At 36.7% G+C, this 18334-nt stretch overlaps 1 protein-coding gene across 1 annotated transcript in view; it reads right to left on the bottom strand.

Annotated features, from left to right (window-relative positions):
• The window catches only part of LOC111159667 (lysine demethylase 5A), a 100273-nt gene that overhangs the window by 63544 nt on the left and 18395 nt on the right, over positions 1-18334 (bottom strand). Inside the window, exons 6-11 of the mRNA XM_022522216.1 lie at positions 12313-12418; positions 11047-11138; positions 10284-10442; positions 8707-8826; positions 7855-8013; positions 191-372 (exon numbers count right to left, since the gene is read on the bottom strand). Of these exons, the coding sequence (XP_022377924.1) occupies positions 191-372; positions 7855-8013; positions 8707-8826; positions 10284-10442; positions 11047-11138; positions 12313-12418 (818 nt within the window). The remainder of the gene's footprint in view (positions 1-190; positions 373-7854; positions 8014-8706; positions 8827-10283; positions 10443-11046; positions 11139-12312; positions 12419-18334) is intronic.

Below are 18334 nucleotides of genomic sequence, written 5' to 3'. Positions count from 1 at the left end.
GACCTGAGCGGAAGGCAGAGGCTTAACCCACTGAGCCACCCAGGCGCCCCCTTTAGGACCTTCTATGCTTCTCTATATATTACCCTCCTTTGGGTAGGAATAATTTTAAATTCAGTTCTTGCTAATGTATCACCTAATATCATTACACCTTTAAAAAGATTCCTAAGCATGTAACAAAAATCATACATACCAGTGTAAGTAGTTGATTGAGTAACTCCAGTGATCTTCAATGTGCCAGCAGAAAGAAGAGAAACACATTCCTACATAGAGCCATGGCACCTTCATACCAGAGATGTCTACATTAATATGTGCAAGAACAGACTGCTCTAGGACAGGCATATTATTCAAATTCCAACCAGAAAGCGCATATTCCTATCAAGAAAAAAAAAGATATATATGCAAGATCAAAAATGACAAGTGCCCAAATTCCAAGGGAGTCTTCAAAAAAAGTAAAAAAATGTATGTAGTATTTATAATAATCTAGTCCATCTGTGCTCTTTGCTCTGTAACACGTAACTCATGTAACTATCTTATCCAGGTGGTATTCAGATTTCCCTTTAATTATTTCAGATCCCTCTGGTTTATTCTGAAGGATATAAGCATTTTTACACTATTCCTCCCTAGCTTACTGGTAAAATAATGTGAGACTCATTTTAATAAGTCAGTATTATATTTCTATTTTACCCCCAGGAGTGTAATTTCCCAAAATGTTTACCACTATGTTTATAGAATGGTGTCAGATGCTATGAAAACAAAAAATAGTAAGACACATAATCCTGTATTTATGTCAACACCAAAGACTAAGATGATATAGAAAGTTACCACTGCCACCCTCACTACAAACACATCCAGAAATATTAAACAAATTATAACAATAACGAAAACATCTGTTTCACAGATGAACTCAGAAGAGTAAAGAATTCCCAGTTTCCAGAAACAAAGAAAGGAATGAAAGGCAGAATGAAAAAGGAAAGCTATTGTCTGAGTTTTCATTAAGGTTTCTAACTGGACCAGACACTAAGTTTCAAAACCCTACCCTTGAAGCCATGTGAAGTAAAGCCTTAAAGTGCTTATCATCCTTGTGGAGAGCAATTCTCAAAGTGGGGTCTAGGGAACCTAAGACTATTTCAGGGAATCTGCAAAGTCAAACTATTTTCATAATAACTGTAAGATGTTATTTGCCCTTTTCACTCTCATTCTTGCAGGAACATAGTGTGAGTTTTCCAGAGGATACAGGGATATGTGACATCACAACAGACTGACAACAGACTGGATGCAGAAACAGGTAAAGAATCCAACTGCCTTCTAATAGGAGGTTGATAACCTGCTGAACCTGGATGCCAGGTACTGGAGGGAAGAAGGGAAATTCCTTATTATGTACACTTTCATACATTTGAAACTTTCTATAATACAGAGTTGAAAAATAAAACCTGCAAAGTAAGGGATTTAACAGCCAACGACAACGGTGAAGAGAGAATGTGTCAACTAGAATTCAGATTTGAGAGTATCATCCATAATGTAGCACAAAACAATGAAAACTATATTTGTGATTAAGAGTCGCAGAAGATAGAATAAGAAAGTCCGGCACAGGTTTAAGTAAGAATTCCATTAAAAAATAAAGGCATGTGATTCATACCCTCAACAGGCTTTTTAAAGAAAGCTTTCAGGGGTGCCTGGGTGGCTCAATTGGTTAGGCGTCTGCCTTTGGCACAGGTCACAATCTCGACCTGGGATAGAACCCCACATCAGGCTCCCTGCTCAGCGGGGAGTCTGCTTCTCCTTCTCCCTCTGCCTCTCACTTTCTCTCTCTCTCAAATAAGTAAAATCTTAAAAAATAATAATAAAAATAAAAAATAAAAGAGGCTTTCAGTTATTTCTTAAGATTTTATTTATTTATTTGAGAGGGAGCAAAACACAGTATGTATGAGTGGGGGAAGGAGCAGAAGGAGAAGCAGACTCCCTGCAGAGCACAAAGCCTGACTCAGGGCACAGTCCCAGGTACCTGAGATCATGACCTGATATGATGTCAGACATCTAGCCAACTGAGCCGCCCAGGCACCCCCAAAGCTTTCAACAATTACTACTCCATATGCTTTTTAGTTGGTTGGTCAGCTGATTGCCTGAAAACATAATGAATCACTTGAAGAGATAAGGCCTACATACAGAGTTTCAAGACAAGGCTGTATAGGGACACCTGAGTAATTCCTGAGTAATTCCCTGCTCAGGTGGGGATCCGCTTCTCCCTCTCCCTCTGTACCTCCCCCAGCTTGTGCTCTCTTTTGCTCTCTCTCTCTCAAATGAATAAATAAAAATCTTAAAAAAAAAGAAGACAAGGCTGTATATATTAAACTCCAAATACAGATAAAAGAGCAATTTCTTTAGTTCTTCAGAGGACAATAGTATTCAGTATGGGTTTGCATCATTAAGAAAACTTCTATGAAAAGGAAGAAGCGGAGTACAGCTTGGAAAAAATAGATAAGCTTTCACAGTAAATGACGGAGGGACCAAAAATATACTGTTCTGACAGGTGAAAGGGAAGAATAGAATAGTCATGCTCAGAAATACAGGAAATAAGATTAGAAGAGAAGAATCTTGGACCTTTAATCTTATGTTTCAAACTAAGAAGCTTGGATTTTATCCTATGTTCAGAAAAGAAATAAGACAGAATTTGAAAAATGAAACAATATAAACATAGTATCTTCAGTATTTTTAAACCTTTGATTATGGAAAATTTTAAACCACTTTTAAACTTTTAAACTACTTTTTAAAAAAAAAAAAGTAGACAGAATTGCATACTGAACTCCCAAAGACCTTTCGACCTTAAAATTTTAAATAAAAGCAATAATAAAAAAGATTGCAAAGAGAAGCAGTAAGCAGAAAATGGCTACCATAACAGGCCTAAGACTGCTTTTCTTCAAAGAGCCTGCTTAAAGTTCCATCAGCTGGCATATGCAGACTTACATCATCAACAGTTTCCTCCACTAATACAGAGTGATTCACAATGCCTAGGCTATACAATGAGGTTTACATATACCTGCTTTCCTTCTGGGAGTCTGGGGTGTTAGTATGTGTTGAGTAGAGGATGCCTTCATCACCGGCCTCCAATAAAAACCTTGAGCACTAAGTCTCTAACAAGCTTCCCCGGTAGGTAAAACTTCATACACACTGTCAATTTGATACTAGCGCAACCTGTGTAACTCCATTGGGAGAGGACTCTCGGAAGCTTCTACCTGGTTTTCTCTGGACTTGGACCATGCATCTTTTCCCTTTGTTTATTTTGCTGTGCATTCTTTCACTCTAATAAATTATAGCCATGAGTCCTCCCAGAAAAATCACTGAACCTGGAGATGGTCTTAGGAAGTCCCAACACAAGTGGTCATTTATGTAAAACTATGGTAATCATCCCAACATGACATGATAGGACCTAGACAAGGATGGTGGTAGTGGGTATGAAAAAGAAGCCAATCCTATAGAAAATAATGAAAAGTGAATTAACAGGATTTAATATGCAGCAAAGACAAGAAGGAAAAAAAAATGTTCCCAAGGTTTCAAGTCCTATGCCTCTTTTTATTTCTTAGAAGCTCTGTTGGCAAGCACACTGTACTCATAAGATAAATACATTAACTTTGGAAGTACTTTTCTAGTAAACTATGATACCAGAGAAATATGCTATCAGATATCAACAGGTAACCCATATAGAAGTTCAACATAAATGTACAACTCCTGGTGAAAAGCTGCAATTATCTACTATTCTAATACAGTAACTTTCAGAGAGGAGTAATGAACTGATATAAGTATTAAAAAGTCTGAAGTGTTTGTTTTTTTTTTTAAGAGAGAGAGAAAGAGAACATGTGTGGGGGGCTTGGGGGGATGCCACAGAGGAAGAGAGAATCCTGAAGCAGACTCCCCGCTGAGCGAGGAGCCCAACTCAGGACTTGATCTCACCACCCAGAGATCATCACCCAAGCTGGAACCAAGAGTCGGCCACTCAACTGACTGAGTCACCCAGGCACCCCTAAAAAGCCCAAAGTTTGGGGCACCTGGGTGGCTCAGTGGGTTAAGCCTCTACCTTCAGCTCAGGTCATGATCTCAGGGTCCTGGGATCGAGCCCCATATCGGGCTCTCTGCTCAGTGGGGAGCCTGCTTCCCCCCCACTGCCACTTGCCTCTCTGCCTACTTGTGATCTCTGTCAAATAAATAAATAAAATCTTTAAAAAAAAAGTCCAAAGTTTTATACACATTGTCTAATTAGTCCTTAAAATCCCTTTGTAATAAACAGGTTCTCTCATTCCATCTTACAACACAAAAACAATATCCTAAGAAAAACATAATTGCTTAGAAAATAAATAGCAAATCCATGACCCAGTCTCTGCATACTATGGTTGATTACTACCCAGCATTTCTGCACATTCTTTTTTTTTTTTTTTTTTTAAGATTTTATTTATTTATTTGACAGAGACACAGTGAGAGAGGGAACACAAGCAGGGGGAGTCGGAAAGGGAGAAGCAGGCTTCCGGCTGAGCAGGGAGCCCAACGTGGGGCCTGATCCCAGGACCCTGGGATCCTGACCTGAGCTGAAGGCAGATGCCCAGCAACTGAGCTACCCAAGTGCTCCCCTACACATTCTTATAAGAAGGTAAATAGAGCAAAACCAGAAATAGATAAATGAATATTCATTCAAAACTCACACATGGAGGATTATTTACATTATTAATATTAATCACTGAGGTTTGACACTGAAAACAATCTTTAAAAACTCTATGACCTTGTCTCTAAGATTAGAAGATATAAATATCCATTCAACAACTTAAAAATTCAAAACAGAAATAAAATTCAGAAAAAGGCAAAAGTTATATAATGAAGCCTCTTCCCAATAATTCGGTAATTGCCTACCATTTGGCAATGGAAGGGTATAAAGAAATTCAGACTGATGCATCTCTTTATGTTTATACAAACCAGGTCTGATTCAGTGATGCTGAACCATCCCTATATAATTTATGTTCTCCATCTACTGTAATCATTCTCTTTCTCCTTTGGTAAAATCTAGTATGTATTCTCTAGTCTCTATTATCCCAACCTGATCAATGTAACCCGTACTCCACCTTCACAGAAAGAAAAAAGTCAATTAACGAGACTAAAATAATTAAAAAAAAACAAAAAAACAAAAGGCACTCGCAACTTTTGATCATAAAAATGAAACAAAATGAAAATTTCACTCAGCACATACTAAAAGCTCAGATATTGGTTGGCATAATAACACGATGAGATGGTACCATGAATAAACTGGGTAGGTAATGCTATAAAGAATTAGGATGGACTGGATAAGGCCTGAAGGGACTCAAAAACAAAAAACAAAAAGGGTAAATCAGGTACAGACCATGTAAGTAGTATACACCATTTCTGTTTAAAAAAGAGTATGTAAGGGGCACCTGGGTGGCTCAGTGGATTAAAGTCTCTGCCTTCGGCTCAGGTCATGATCCCAGGATCCTGGGATCGAGCCCCACATCGGGCTCTCTGCTCAGCAGGGAGCCTGCTTCCTCCTCTCTCTCTGCCTGCCTCTCTGCCTACTTGTGATCTCTGTCAAATAAATAAACAAAATCTTTTTTAAAAAAAGAAAAAAGAGTATGTAAGGGGTGCCTGGGTGGCTCAGTCAGTTAAGTATTCAACTCTTGATTTCAGCTCAGGTCATGATCTCAGGTTGTGAGATGGAGGCCCCCATCGGGCTTCATGCACAGCAGGAAGTCTGCTTGAGGTTCTCTCCTTATCCCTTCCCCCTCTGTGCACTCTCTAAATATAAACGAACAAGTCTTTAAAAAGTATTTAAAAAACAAGTAAGTAAAAAGGAATATGTAATTCTGTATGTGTGATGTATAAAGGCTTATGTAGATAGATATCTGGAAGAATGCACTAGAAAATAAAATAGAGTCTTCCTCTGTCACACTAGAGACTTGGGTAGGAGGGGTACTTTTTTTTAAGATTTTTTATTTATTTACTTGAGAAAGAGTGCAAGCAGTGGAGGAAGGGAAGGCAGAGGGAGAGGAAGAAACAGACTCCCCGCTGAGCAGGGAGTCCAATGCAAGGTTCATTCCCAGGACCCCAAGATCATGACCCAAGCCAGAGGCAGATCCTTAAATGAATGAGCCACCCAGATGCCCCAGGAGGGAGATTTTTTAATTGTGAAGAATTTCCAGCAGTGGTTAATATGAAGAGATTGGGCAATTCCCCTCCACAGACAACAAAGATAAATCTGGAAAAAGTTACCAAAACCACCATTTCAAGGCACTAGAAATAAAAAGGAAAAAAAATTGAGAACCATTTACTGTTAAAAGACTAAAAGAAGGCTGAATAAAAACGTTCCCAAATAAGCAAAGACTGAAAGAATTTATTGCTTAGGATACCCACACTACAAATAAAAGCAGTCCTCCAGACTGAAAGAAAATGAACCCAAAAGGCAACCTGGATCCCACAGGAATAAATGAAGAGCATCAGAAATGGTAAATTTGTGAGCAAATGTGTAACAAGGTGTATGTGTATTTTTTCCTTTTCTCTTTTTTTTAAATGTAAAATGGTTTAAAGTAATAATTATACTGCTATGTTTTTGTATTTATACATGCACATACAATGTATAACAATACACAAAAAGATAGTAGGAAACGAAGAGACATTGTTTCAAAGTTGTTATATGCACCAGAATTAAGTCAATATTAAATGAAGTAGGCTGCATAGAGATGTACATTCTCAATAAAACCATTTAAAAAAATGTATAATTCTTAAAATCACTAAATAACTAAAAAGTATCCAACCAAACAAAAAAACTGGAGAAATTAATATGGTATTATAAAAAATATCTGTTTAACACTAAAAAAAGGCCACAAAGGAGAGATAGAGGAAGACATACAAAATCACAAAATGGTGGACATACATCAGTATCAATAATTATGTTAAATGTAAATGAACTAAATAATTCCAATCAAAAGACAACCCTCAGACTAGGTTTAAAAAAAGCAAATCCAGTCATATGCTGCCTACAAGAGACACACTTTAGATCCTAAGGTAAAAACAGCTTCAAAGTGAAAGAATGGGAAAAGATATACCTTACAAACAGTAATTTTAAGAGAACTGGAATGGCTGGATATACTTTTAACTATATACCCTATTGTACTATGTAACCCCTTTTTTGTTTTGTTTTTTTAACCATGTGTAACTCTTTTAATAGGAAATAAAACTATTAATCACTGCCAATTATAGAGGGAGAGAAAAAGTAAAAAGAACCAAAATAATGAGAAAAGGAAATGATCATCTTAATTCAGCTTTGTACATAGAGGTTTATCACCAATGCGACAGGATTCCATTGTACGTTACAGCTTAAACATATTTGAAAACCTACCTGGTCAAGTACTGAAAGAAACTTAATTTTGGACCTGTCAATGAAATGTAATTTTTTAAAAAATTCTTAAAAATAAATTAAAATTAAAATTAAAAAGTACTCTTAAAGCACCTTCTAGATTCTCAAACAGAAAGAGGCAAAATTCTTTTAACTGGAATCATAGTTTTAAACTAATTAAATTGGTTTTAAGATGCAAAGGTAACTTTGTTTTAAATTTCTTTTAAAGCTTGAGTGCTAGTACAAAGCTCCAAAGGAAAGGACCCAAGAGGGTTACCCTAAAGTTAAATTTTTAAAGATACTTTGAATGTATTATTTTTAAAACTGAAAATTACTTATAATGTCCAAATCCTACATAGTTAATATTTTAAATGAACATAAGCCCGTAAGATTAGAGAAAGGTAGTTTTCTACTATGCAAAGACTGAATCAACTTGGAGTAAGTGTGAATTACTACTCTCTGCTCTGCACCTCTTCTTCTGGCAGCATCTTTCTCCGACCGTCCTTTACAGGAAATCCACTTCCAAAGTCTTTTGAGGAGATATCTGCTCCATACTCTACAATAACATCTTCTTCAATGCTGCTCACCAGCCGCCAGAATTCCTTTTCTACTAGTTCTGTAGGAACCATCTACACAGGGAAAACAAAGATTACAGATTACTAACTCACTACAAGCATAACCTTCTAACACATTATATGCCTGTCAAATGAACACATACCCATGATAAAATGAAAAAATCCTATTTCCAGAGCAAAAAAGACCAGGGTCCTAGCTCTTCCCACTAAGGACAGGGAAAAGCTAAAGACAAACTAGATATTGAGAAAAACATAATAAACTTGCACTGCCTTTTTGTGTAAGCTATTTCCCAGCTAAGAAATATAAAGATGACCCAGCAAGCACATCAAGGAGGAAAAAGGAAATGCAAAATTCAAGGCTGAATTTTAATAGCTTTGCCAAATTTTTTGGATAGGGATTTTAAAAAGCCCAAGATCCCCTAGGAAAAGCAGCAAACTTCATATTACAAATAACCAAGCAGAAGGAAAAACAGTCATATACTTCATGTTTTTCTATAAGATTACTCACAGAAGGCTAATAAACAATTCAAAGATCAAAGCAGATTTCTCAACAGGAGAGTACACAGTGCCACATTAGTGAGTGAAATAGAAACAGATGTCAGGCCCCTTAATCTTCAAGATTTAATATTCTATCATCTTTTTCATGCCGTCCGTTTTTCCAAAAAATGATGAAAGCAAACCAAAAGCTTTAGACTCAGATAAATATATTCATAACTCCCCAAAATGACCTAAATGACAGATACTCACATGAACTGGCATATTGAAATAATCAGACTTAAAATTATCTGCCATCTCTCCAAAGCTCTGAAGTGTATACTCTCGTACAGCTTGTTCAAATCCAAAGGCCTCTCGAGGTTTATTACATTCCTAAGAAGAAGAAATACCTAAGATTAACTCACTGAAAATGAACTAACAAAATAGTAGTATTACCTTCTTTGATCATTTCCCTAGGTGAAGCAAATCCAATCAACCTTAGACAGCAAAACAAGTATTAATTACTTGCAACACAGAATCAGGAAATAATGTTCTAGAACCTCAACTACATTTTCACAGCCTTCCATAAGGAAGGTGGTAACAAGACAGCTTCAGACTCTGGAGTTGACATTAAGCTCTGGCACCAAAACAAACACTGGGAGAACTACTCCCATGCCATGAAGTCCAAGGATACCTACCATTCTCAGTTTCTCAGTGGATTTAGCTACAGAGAAAATAAATGTTCATGGATGAAGAAAATATAATGGATAAAGGGATTTCCACTGGATTGCAAGAATATCTAGCTATAGGAATGGCTGTTTCATACCATCAATCACCCTGACCAGTATATTAACACAAATTCTCACAGCAGAACTGCTGCTGAATCATCTTACCTTGAGAATAATAACTCAAAGCTCTGAATACACCCACATACAGCCCAGCCAAGCCCTTCCCTTCCATGTCCTATCACAGTATTTTGTTAAAATAAGTAAACAAATTAGGTATTTCGGGACAATAATGTCTTTGGACATTAAGAATAACTCAGGATTGGGGCGCCTGGGTGGCTCAGTGGGTTAAAGCCTCTGCCTTCATCTCGGGTCATGATCCCAGGGTCCTGGGATCGAGCCCCACATCGGGCTCTCTGCTCAGCAGGGAGCCTGCTTCCCCCTCTCTCTCTGCCTACTTGTGATCTCTTGTCTGTAAAATAAATAAAATCTTTAAAAAAAAAAAAAAGAGTAATTCAGGATAGTAAGTAAAAATTAAACTAATAGAACCATCAGTTTATCTGGTAACATGAAAACTGGATGAATCCTAAGTTCTAGAGCTTCATGTCTGACTCTTTTTTTAATTAAAAAAAAAAAAAAAAACAGGGGCGCCTGGGTGGCTCAGTGGTTTAAGCTTCTGCCTTCAGCTCAGGTCATGATCTCAGGGTCCTGGGATCGAGCCCCGCGTCAAGCTCTCTGCTCAGCAGGGAGCCTCCTTGCCTGTCTCTCTGCCTGCCTCTCTGCCTACTTGTGATCTCTGTCAAATAAATAAATAAAATCTTAAAAAAAAAATAACCTACAGTCTTTCTTCATTTTTATTATTTTCCAAGAATACTAATCTGAATAAAAATATCATCCATCTACATCAACAAACAGAATTATCTAACTAATAGTAAAAAAAGAACTTACAAAAGGTAAGCTGCCGCAATACAATTATTATATTCTCATTCAATTTTGCTCTTAAAAAATCCCAGAGACTTTAAACATTGAAGAACAAAGTAAGAGCTTTCAATGGATTTACTGTATGTGTTACGTGAACATCACTGTTGTTAATTAAGAAAGGACCTGTAAAATTTAGGCTTGTACCTCGGCAACACACTTAGGACACCTCCAATCTCCTTTGGGCACATCAGGTAGTGGGGGAATTAAACAAAATGTATGATAGCTGTCATCACATCCATCACACAAAAGCAATTTATCTTCATTATTTCCCCGACCACAAAACATACAAACATAGAGATCAACCTGTTAGAAAACAAACAAAATAAAATAAAAGTCTATTTTCTATATTAATAATATTAAATTTTTACCAGGAACTCCTTAATTGAAACAAACAAAATAATGTACACTAAGAGCACACATAACTTAAATCCTGAATATTTTTTAAATGACTGTATTTAGACAACTTTTCATAAAACTTCCTCAATTTCCTCAGTGCTTCTCAGGCAAGTTAATAAAAGCGTATCAAGTTATCGGAATAAAGAAACACCACAAATCCACGTTACTTGAAAGTCAATTATATAAATAAAATACACCATGTCATCCTATACACAAACACTCTTCAGTAGAGAATGAACACTGAGCACTGTCTACAATACAGCTCAAGAATTTACAGATTCATATTCATTCTCTCACTCACAAGGTATATGTGAGTATAACTCAGGGGAAGAGTCAATGTAAACAGACAAAGCAGGGTTCACATTACATTAACGAAAGCTGCGACTTTAGATTTACCATCTAGTCTTCTAACCAAACGAACTAACTAAACGGCATACCAAAATACAGCGAGATAAAAAGTGCAAAACTAAAAATAAATCCTTTCCCTCCTGACACATCTCAGAACACTTACAAAGTTAACAGAGAGAGTTCCTTTCCGTTGTCTCATTTGCATGTTAAATGCGTCTGACCTGTTGGTAACTTTTCGTCTTCGGGAGACCTCATCTTGAAATAAAAATAGTTATATAATAATAGTAAAAACTAATGTTGAGAGCTTACTATGGACCAGACACTATTTAAAATAATTTATATTAAATCTCAAAAACACTATGAGGTAGATATGCTATTATCCCCACTGAAGATAAACAATCTAAAGTCTAGAGAAGTTAGATAACTTGCCCAAAATCACACAGCCAGTCGGTGGCAGATCTGGAAATCTAACCCAGGCAATCAAGCTCCAGAGAGCTAAACTACTAATTCTATACTGCCTGTATGTAGTGTTTATTAGGGACTAATTTGAGACTAGTTTTAAGATCACTGCCAGCCAATACAATAGGTACGAGAATGAAAAAGATAAAGTGCTTAATTCTTAGAAGCACTTTAGAAGGTTCGTTATGTATGTAGTGCGTCCTATCACAATGAATGTTTTTAGAGTGATGGGACAATATCATCTGACCCTCCAAAGTTCTCGTCCACAATCTGAATTGTGATATAATTTCTCATATCATGAAAAGGGTAATAATACAACCCGTGATTATAGTATTTCATTAAATTCATATACATTAAAAACAAATCCAATACAATCTTTATAGAGTTTTAAAACTGACACGTATATAGAGAGAATAATGGAACTTGATCTCTGCATTAGCAATTTTACTGAGAGTTTCAAACATACTAAAGCTGAGAATACAAGGCTTTCTACAAACATAGAGTTTATTTAAATGAAGTGTCATAATATATCAACGCAATTATGGAAAAATAACAAAGTCAGAATTGGAATTTTAATCATAAGCTCTCCACAGTAAATTTTGATACTAAAGGTCAGAAAATCCGATCCTTAAATTTAAAAGTTATAAGGTATGGATCACCAGGTGAGAATCATTCATTTCACCTTTCTCTCCTAAACTAGCCTTTAGAAATGACAAATTTCTGTCACATATTAGACATGGAAAAGGAAAATTTCTCTCTTCCAAATATTACAAAAATTCAATAAAATATGGTTCCTCAAGCCTTAAATTCAAGATTAAATGCCATAAAAGGTGATCCGTCTAGGAACCACATTCCAAGTTTACACTTAAGAAAATCCCAAGGCAAACTTCAATTCAAATATTATTTGAATCTTATTAGAACCATATGGTTAGACCTTATTTCTTTTCGTGACCGAATAAGAGATTTTTACCTTCTTTATCTTTTGCTCCCACTGCCAGGCCCACGACCTTAGGCCCAGCCCCAAAAATTCGAAGTTTCTTCAGTTCCGTGTTTCTGTTCACTTCTCCAGATTCTGACTAAAAAAATAAATACATAAACAAAACTCCATTATCTAATCATTCTGATTCATACATTTACTTTCTTACCGAGAAAAGTTTCAAGATCCTCTTCAATATGAAGAAAAAAATATTTTATTTTTGCTCTCTAAATCCACTCACCGCCTCATTACAACAACTGGATAGTCACCCAGCTTCATTTCCACAAAAGCAAATCTATCTTAATTAAAACCACAGTTGTCAATTAGGTTCTGTCCATAGACAAATGCTACTGGTTATAACCAGTGTGCTACCGGTAATAACAGAAATTCTCACTTCTACCTTGATAATGGACACCCATCTTTGATCAAAAGGCAATATGCCCATCCTATTAGATGAATAATGATTATCCTAAGCCAATCATGCCATTTCTCTTTGTTAGTGATGACCAAGCTAGGAGTAGAAATGTTAATCTGGTCTGGACCAATGAAACATCTTCTAGAAGCCTCTGGGAAAGATTTTTGTCTCTAATAAAAGAGAAAGCTTCTCAAAGAGTAATAAGCCTTTTACCCCAACCTCCTTCCCTACTGTTAGGAGATGAAGCCTGGTGAAAGCACTGCACTGGACTCTAGCAGCCACACTGCAGCTAAGAAGAGATCTATTACCCCCACACACTGAGGAAAGCAAAGTAGAAAGATGGAAAGAGCCCAGGCCTTTCATGGCAATGTGCAGTTGTTGCGTCAACCCTAGAACTACCTATTTCTGGAAATCTTATGTGAAAAATGTGTCCTCATGTGAAAATTGTGTTCCTAATGTTTAAGCTGATATCATCTGCAACTCTAGTACTTGAAGATGAGAACATCCGGATAGTTAAAGTGTTACACCATGAATTCAAATGAACCATATACTCTGAATGTACACTAAGTAAATAACTAAAACTTATTAAAAAAGAGTCAATAAGAATAAAAATGAATCAGGATAAAATACAGACTTTGTAAGTCTATGATCATTTAAGAATCAACCAACGAAAACAACATTTTAATATGTTTAAAATTTAGTAGATGAATTTAATTATATTAATCAACCTCTAGAGTCTGAGGATAATGACATGACATGACATGACACTATACATTCACCACTATTAATGCACAGTACATAAGAAATCCTAACATACACTAAGCAGATACTGTGTGCCATAAAACATACAGTAGCAGATACTATTGTACCATACCATTTTAATCAATTAATCCTCACAACCTTTCCAGGCCATAAAGTTCCAAAAAGTAGAAATAATAAAACATTATCTGATCTTAATGGAATAAAAGCTAGAAGTAGCAAAAATAAAAAATAAAAAGACCGGTCAGAAATCTTTAACTTCCTATTAAAAACTGGTAACAACGGGGCACCTGGGTGGCTCAGTGGGTTAAAGCCTCTGCCTTCGGCTCAGGTCATGATCCCAGGGTCCTGGGATCGAGCCCCATGTTGGGCTCTCTGCTCTGCAGGGACCCTGCTTCCTCCCCTCTCTCTCTCTGCCTGCCTTTCTGCCTACTTGTGATCTCTCTCTGTCAAATAAATAAAATCTTTAAAAAATAATAATAATAATAAATAAAAATAAAAACTGGTAACAACAACAACAATAAAAGACTATAAATCAGAATATCCAGAATAAATCAAAGCAGTGATCACAGGGAGTTTTATAGTCTTAAGCATCTCAGTCAAAACAGAAGAATAGAAATAAATTACGTTGCGAACTCAAAAAACGAGGAAAAGAGCTACAACATAAACCAAAAGAACTTTGTGATGCTAGATTAGAAATGAAATTATCAATCCATTTCTGAAAATATAAACTCATAATGTTTTTAAATTTTATTTCCCAGCACTAACCACTAAAAGGACCTACAAAAGCAATGGCATCCCAGTAGGAACAAGCACACCTTGTGCTCAGATCTTGGTTAATGAATATTATTTCACACTAAAATGAACCAGAATTCCATGTAGAAATGGCTGATTCCAAGGCTAAAGCAAGGCAAGAAGACAATGAGCCTTTTTGTGCTAAAACAAGTGCTCAAAGAAGGATGGAGTCAAGTCAAAAGAGTATCATGAAGCAGCTTGATGGGGTTCCCATTAGCCAAATTTGGAACAACAGGATTATCAAAAAGGAGTAAGAGATGGTAATAAATAATAAGACATTATATTTTTTTAAAAATCATGATCTATAGTGACTATAGTGGGGGAGTCAGTCATGGTTCCACAGGTACAGACATTTGTCGAAATTCACAGAACTGTACACTTAAGATATAAATGTTTTACTGTATGAAAAAAGTATCTCAAGAAAGTGTGGGAGAAGAGTTCTCCTTTAAAGAAAAATGTTAACAAATATAGAAAATGACAGAGCTAGAAAATCACCCAGCTTGCAACCACCAACATAACTAATTCAGGTAAGGATCATCAATGAATGTGAAAACACTGGGTAAAACATAACTGGAAGACAGGTTATTCACACTATCTTACAGTGTACTCTGATTACTTTTATTACAAAGAGAATAAGTATAATGGAAATCTGGCTCAAACTTAATGTCACCAATAATGAGACATACTGGGGCGCCTGAGTGGCTCAGTGGGTTAAGCCACTGCCTTTGGCTCAGGTCATCATCTTGCGGTCCTGGGATCGAGCCCCACATTGGGCTCTCTGCTCAGCAGGGAGCCTGCTTCCCCCTCTCTCTGCCTGCCTCTCTGCCTACTTGTGATCTCTGTCTGTCAAATAAATAAAGAAAATCTTTAAAAAAAAAAATAATAATAATAATAATGAGACATACTGGCATCATGGGCTTCATACTAATATATAAATGTGTTAAGGGTCTAATAACCCTTCATACAGACAAACTGTGACTCCAGGTTTCAAAAAGCTCACTAGTGAGATCAAAGATGAAAAAAACAATCATTGCAGGGGTGCCTGGGTGGATCAGTTGGTTAAGTGTCCAACTCTTGACTTTGTCTCAGGTCATGATCTCAGGGTTGTGAGACAGAGCCCTGCATCAGGCTCTGTGCTCAACAGGTCTGCTTGAGATTCCCTCTCCCTCTGCCCCTCCCCCCACTTGCATGCACTTTCATTCTCTCTCTCTCTCTCTCTCTCTCTTTCTCCAAAATAAATATTATTTATCTATTCTTTAAAAAAAAAAAGAATAAAAACAAGAGTAAAGCAAGTGATGTGATAGAGATAAGAAAGGGGAATAAGATAACTTCTGTAACTTCTGTTTCTTGTTTAAAAGACTATCGGATGGCTGTACTTGTCATGGATACCAGGCTAGAAAATAATAAAGGAAAAACAGATTTAGAGAAGATGGTCATGTTTGAGATTTACTGAATTCAGCATACCTGCTGTGGCCACCAATGGCCACCAATATGCACACACACATCTTTGGTAAACACAAAAGAAACATGAGTGTTACAACATAGGAGTCTTGAGTGTACAGGTAGTAACTGAAATCATAGGGTAGATAAGATAGCTAAGGAGAGCAAAGATAGGTAAAGACTTATAATCACCATGTAAAGGGCAATAGGAAGAGAGAACAAAGATAACTGAGGAGAGGTCAGAGTGAAGAGGATAACCAGGAGAGAGGCATCACGGGAGCCAAAGAAAAATCAAGTTAACTGAATTTCAAAAAGGGGAGTCAACAACCCTATTAAATGTATATATCCTCAAAGATGAAAAAGAAATAAAAAGTCCTTAGCTTTTGACAATTATTAACTCAGTGGTAACTTGGGTGGTGCAGTTTCAACAAAATAATTTAGCTCAGTGTCAGATTACAGAGTACAAAAGCTAAACCGATACTGAGGAAAATGAGACAACATTGACTGTTTATCAAGAAACTTCATGAAAAGAGGCAAGGAGTAAGGCACTATCGAGGAAGGGAGTTTTTGTTTTAAGATGACAGAGACTTTAAACATGTTTACATTGGGGGTAGGAGGAGATTCAGCAGGCAGAGGAGGTAGGAGAGAGAGATCTCACAAGTGATGTATTAAAATCCCTAAAGAAGCCAGAAAGGACAGATGTGGGAGGATTATCCTTAGAGACAAAGGTACCTTTTGCCCACAGAAACTGGCAGAAATTCAGAAGGAATACCAACAGTTCTGTGTATAGGGCAAGAAATCAAAGGAGTGGGGCGCCTGGGTGGCTCAGTGGGTTGAGCCGCTGCCTTCGGCTCGGGTCATGATCTCAGGGTCCTGGGATCGAGTCCCGCATCGGGCTCTCTGCTTGGCAGGGAGCCTGCTTCCCTCCCTCTCTCTGCCTGCTTCTCTGTCTACTTGTGATCTCTCTCTGTCAAATAAATAAATAAAATCTTTAAAAAAAAAAAAAAAAAAAAAAAAAGAAATCAAAGGAGTTCTACCAGAAAGCCTTTCTCTTCTTTCTGAAATTGAAGAGTAGGAATGAGGCAGACCAAGCAATATAGAAATTAAGGACAAACTGTGAATTGAACAAATTCTTCACTGAAAAGCCTACAGTAAAGAAAAAAAAAAAAAGAAAAAGAAAGAAAAGCTTACAATGGTTCTAGTTTCTACCTGGTATCAACCAATCTGACTACATTACCAATTATTCCAATGAGTAAAAACATTCTATATTGTCCTTTTCTTATATACAGGCAATGAGCAGCTGAGCTTTTTTTATGGCTTCAGAAGGAACAACAAAAGAACTTTCATCCCAAGGGGCGCCTGGGTGGCTCAGTGGGTTAAAGCCTCTGCCTTCGGCTCAGGTCATGATCCCAGGGTCCTGGGATCGAGCCCCACATCAGGCCCTCTGCTCAGCGGGGAGCCTGCTTTCTCCTCTCTCTCTGCCTGCCTCTCTGCCTACTTGTAATTTCTGTCTGTTGGGTAAATAAATAAAATCTTAAAAAAAAAAAAAAAAAAAAAAAGGACTTTCATCACAAGTAGTCAACTGAAAAGAGGAGCAGGGCCAGCCACCTGGGGCAACTCTTAGTGAGTCACCAAGTCAGAGACTACTAGTGTTCAAGTGTTCAGGTCTTGAAATAGAATCATCACTATATACCCAATGATGGTTAGAACTTTTGAGATCAGCCACAGTAACAAAAATCACTTAATGACCAAACCAGAGTTTACTAATTTATAATGGTTTATAACTAAGAATTCTCATTATGCTGAATATAAATTATATTATTATAATGCAATAAAATACTTATTTAATTATGAATTACCAAACAATTTATATTACATATTGGTAACTTACTAATAAAGGAACATAAATTTATAATTCACTTTCCAGTGAATTTCCATTAAATTCACATTCTCCATCCAAGACACCTACCTTTCTGTTATCAAAGTACCTAAGAAGCTAAATTATCATGGAGGAGATTTAAGGAGCAATTCAGAGCAAGGAAAGCAGCATCTTACTGTCCCAACCTACAGACCTATCTTTACAACAACTTTAAAAGCACACTTTGAAGACCACAAATGAGAATGGGGAAAGGAAGATAGGGCAGGTCCAGACAAGAAGAAATTAGGGCATTTTTCTTCTGATGAAATTATTTTTGGCTACAAGAACACTATAGAGGTTAACATTGGAATGGTTCAAACACTAAAATTTATACTCCAGCTTTTAAAGGAATGAGCGAAAAATAAAAACCACCCATTCCTACTCCTCTCATTTCTGCTAATCATGAAAATAAAATATACTACAGTTCATCAGCATGTCTCTAACACTGGCCTTACAGTACCCAGAGTTACCCTCTGATTTGTCCTCCTCATCAAAACTGTTCAAAATTAACAAAAAGCTTTCTAAATCGAATCAGACTGAATTTTGCAATTTCCTCCTTGTTCATCTTAAAGGTAAATGAAAGACAGGTCTCTTCACATTCTAAAGAACAACAGTATGTGAATGCCTCCAATAACCACATAATTGTTCTGCAGTCAATGCACTTAAAACTCCTATTAAAAATGATCCAT

Source organism: Enhydra lutris, unplaced genomic scaffold (genome assembly GCF_002288905.1).
Source record: "Enhydra lutris kenyoni isolate GAN:26980312 unplaced genomic scaffold, ASM228890v2 scaffoldscaffold69, whole genome shotgun sequence".
In the NCBI taxonomy this organism is placed as follows: domain Eukaryota; kingdom Metazoa; phylum Chordata; class Mammalia; order Carnivora; family Mustelidae; genus Enhydra; species Enhydra lutris.
The sequence above is the reverse complement of the archived record's forward strand: the minus strand, read 5'-3'. Positions and strand labels throughout refer to the sequence as shown.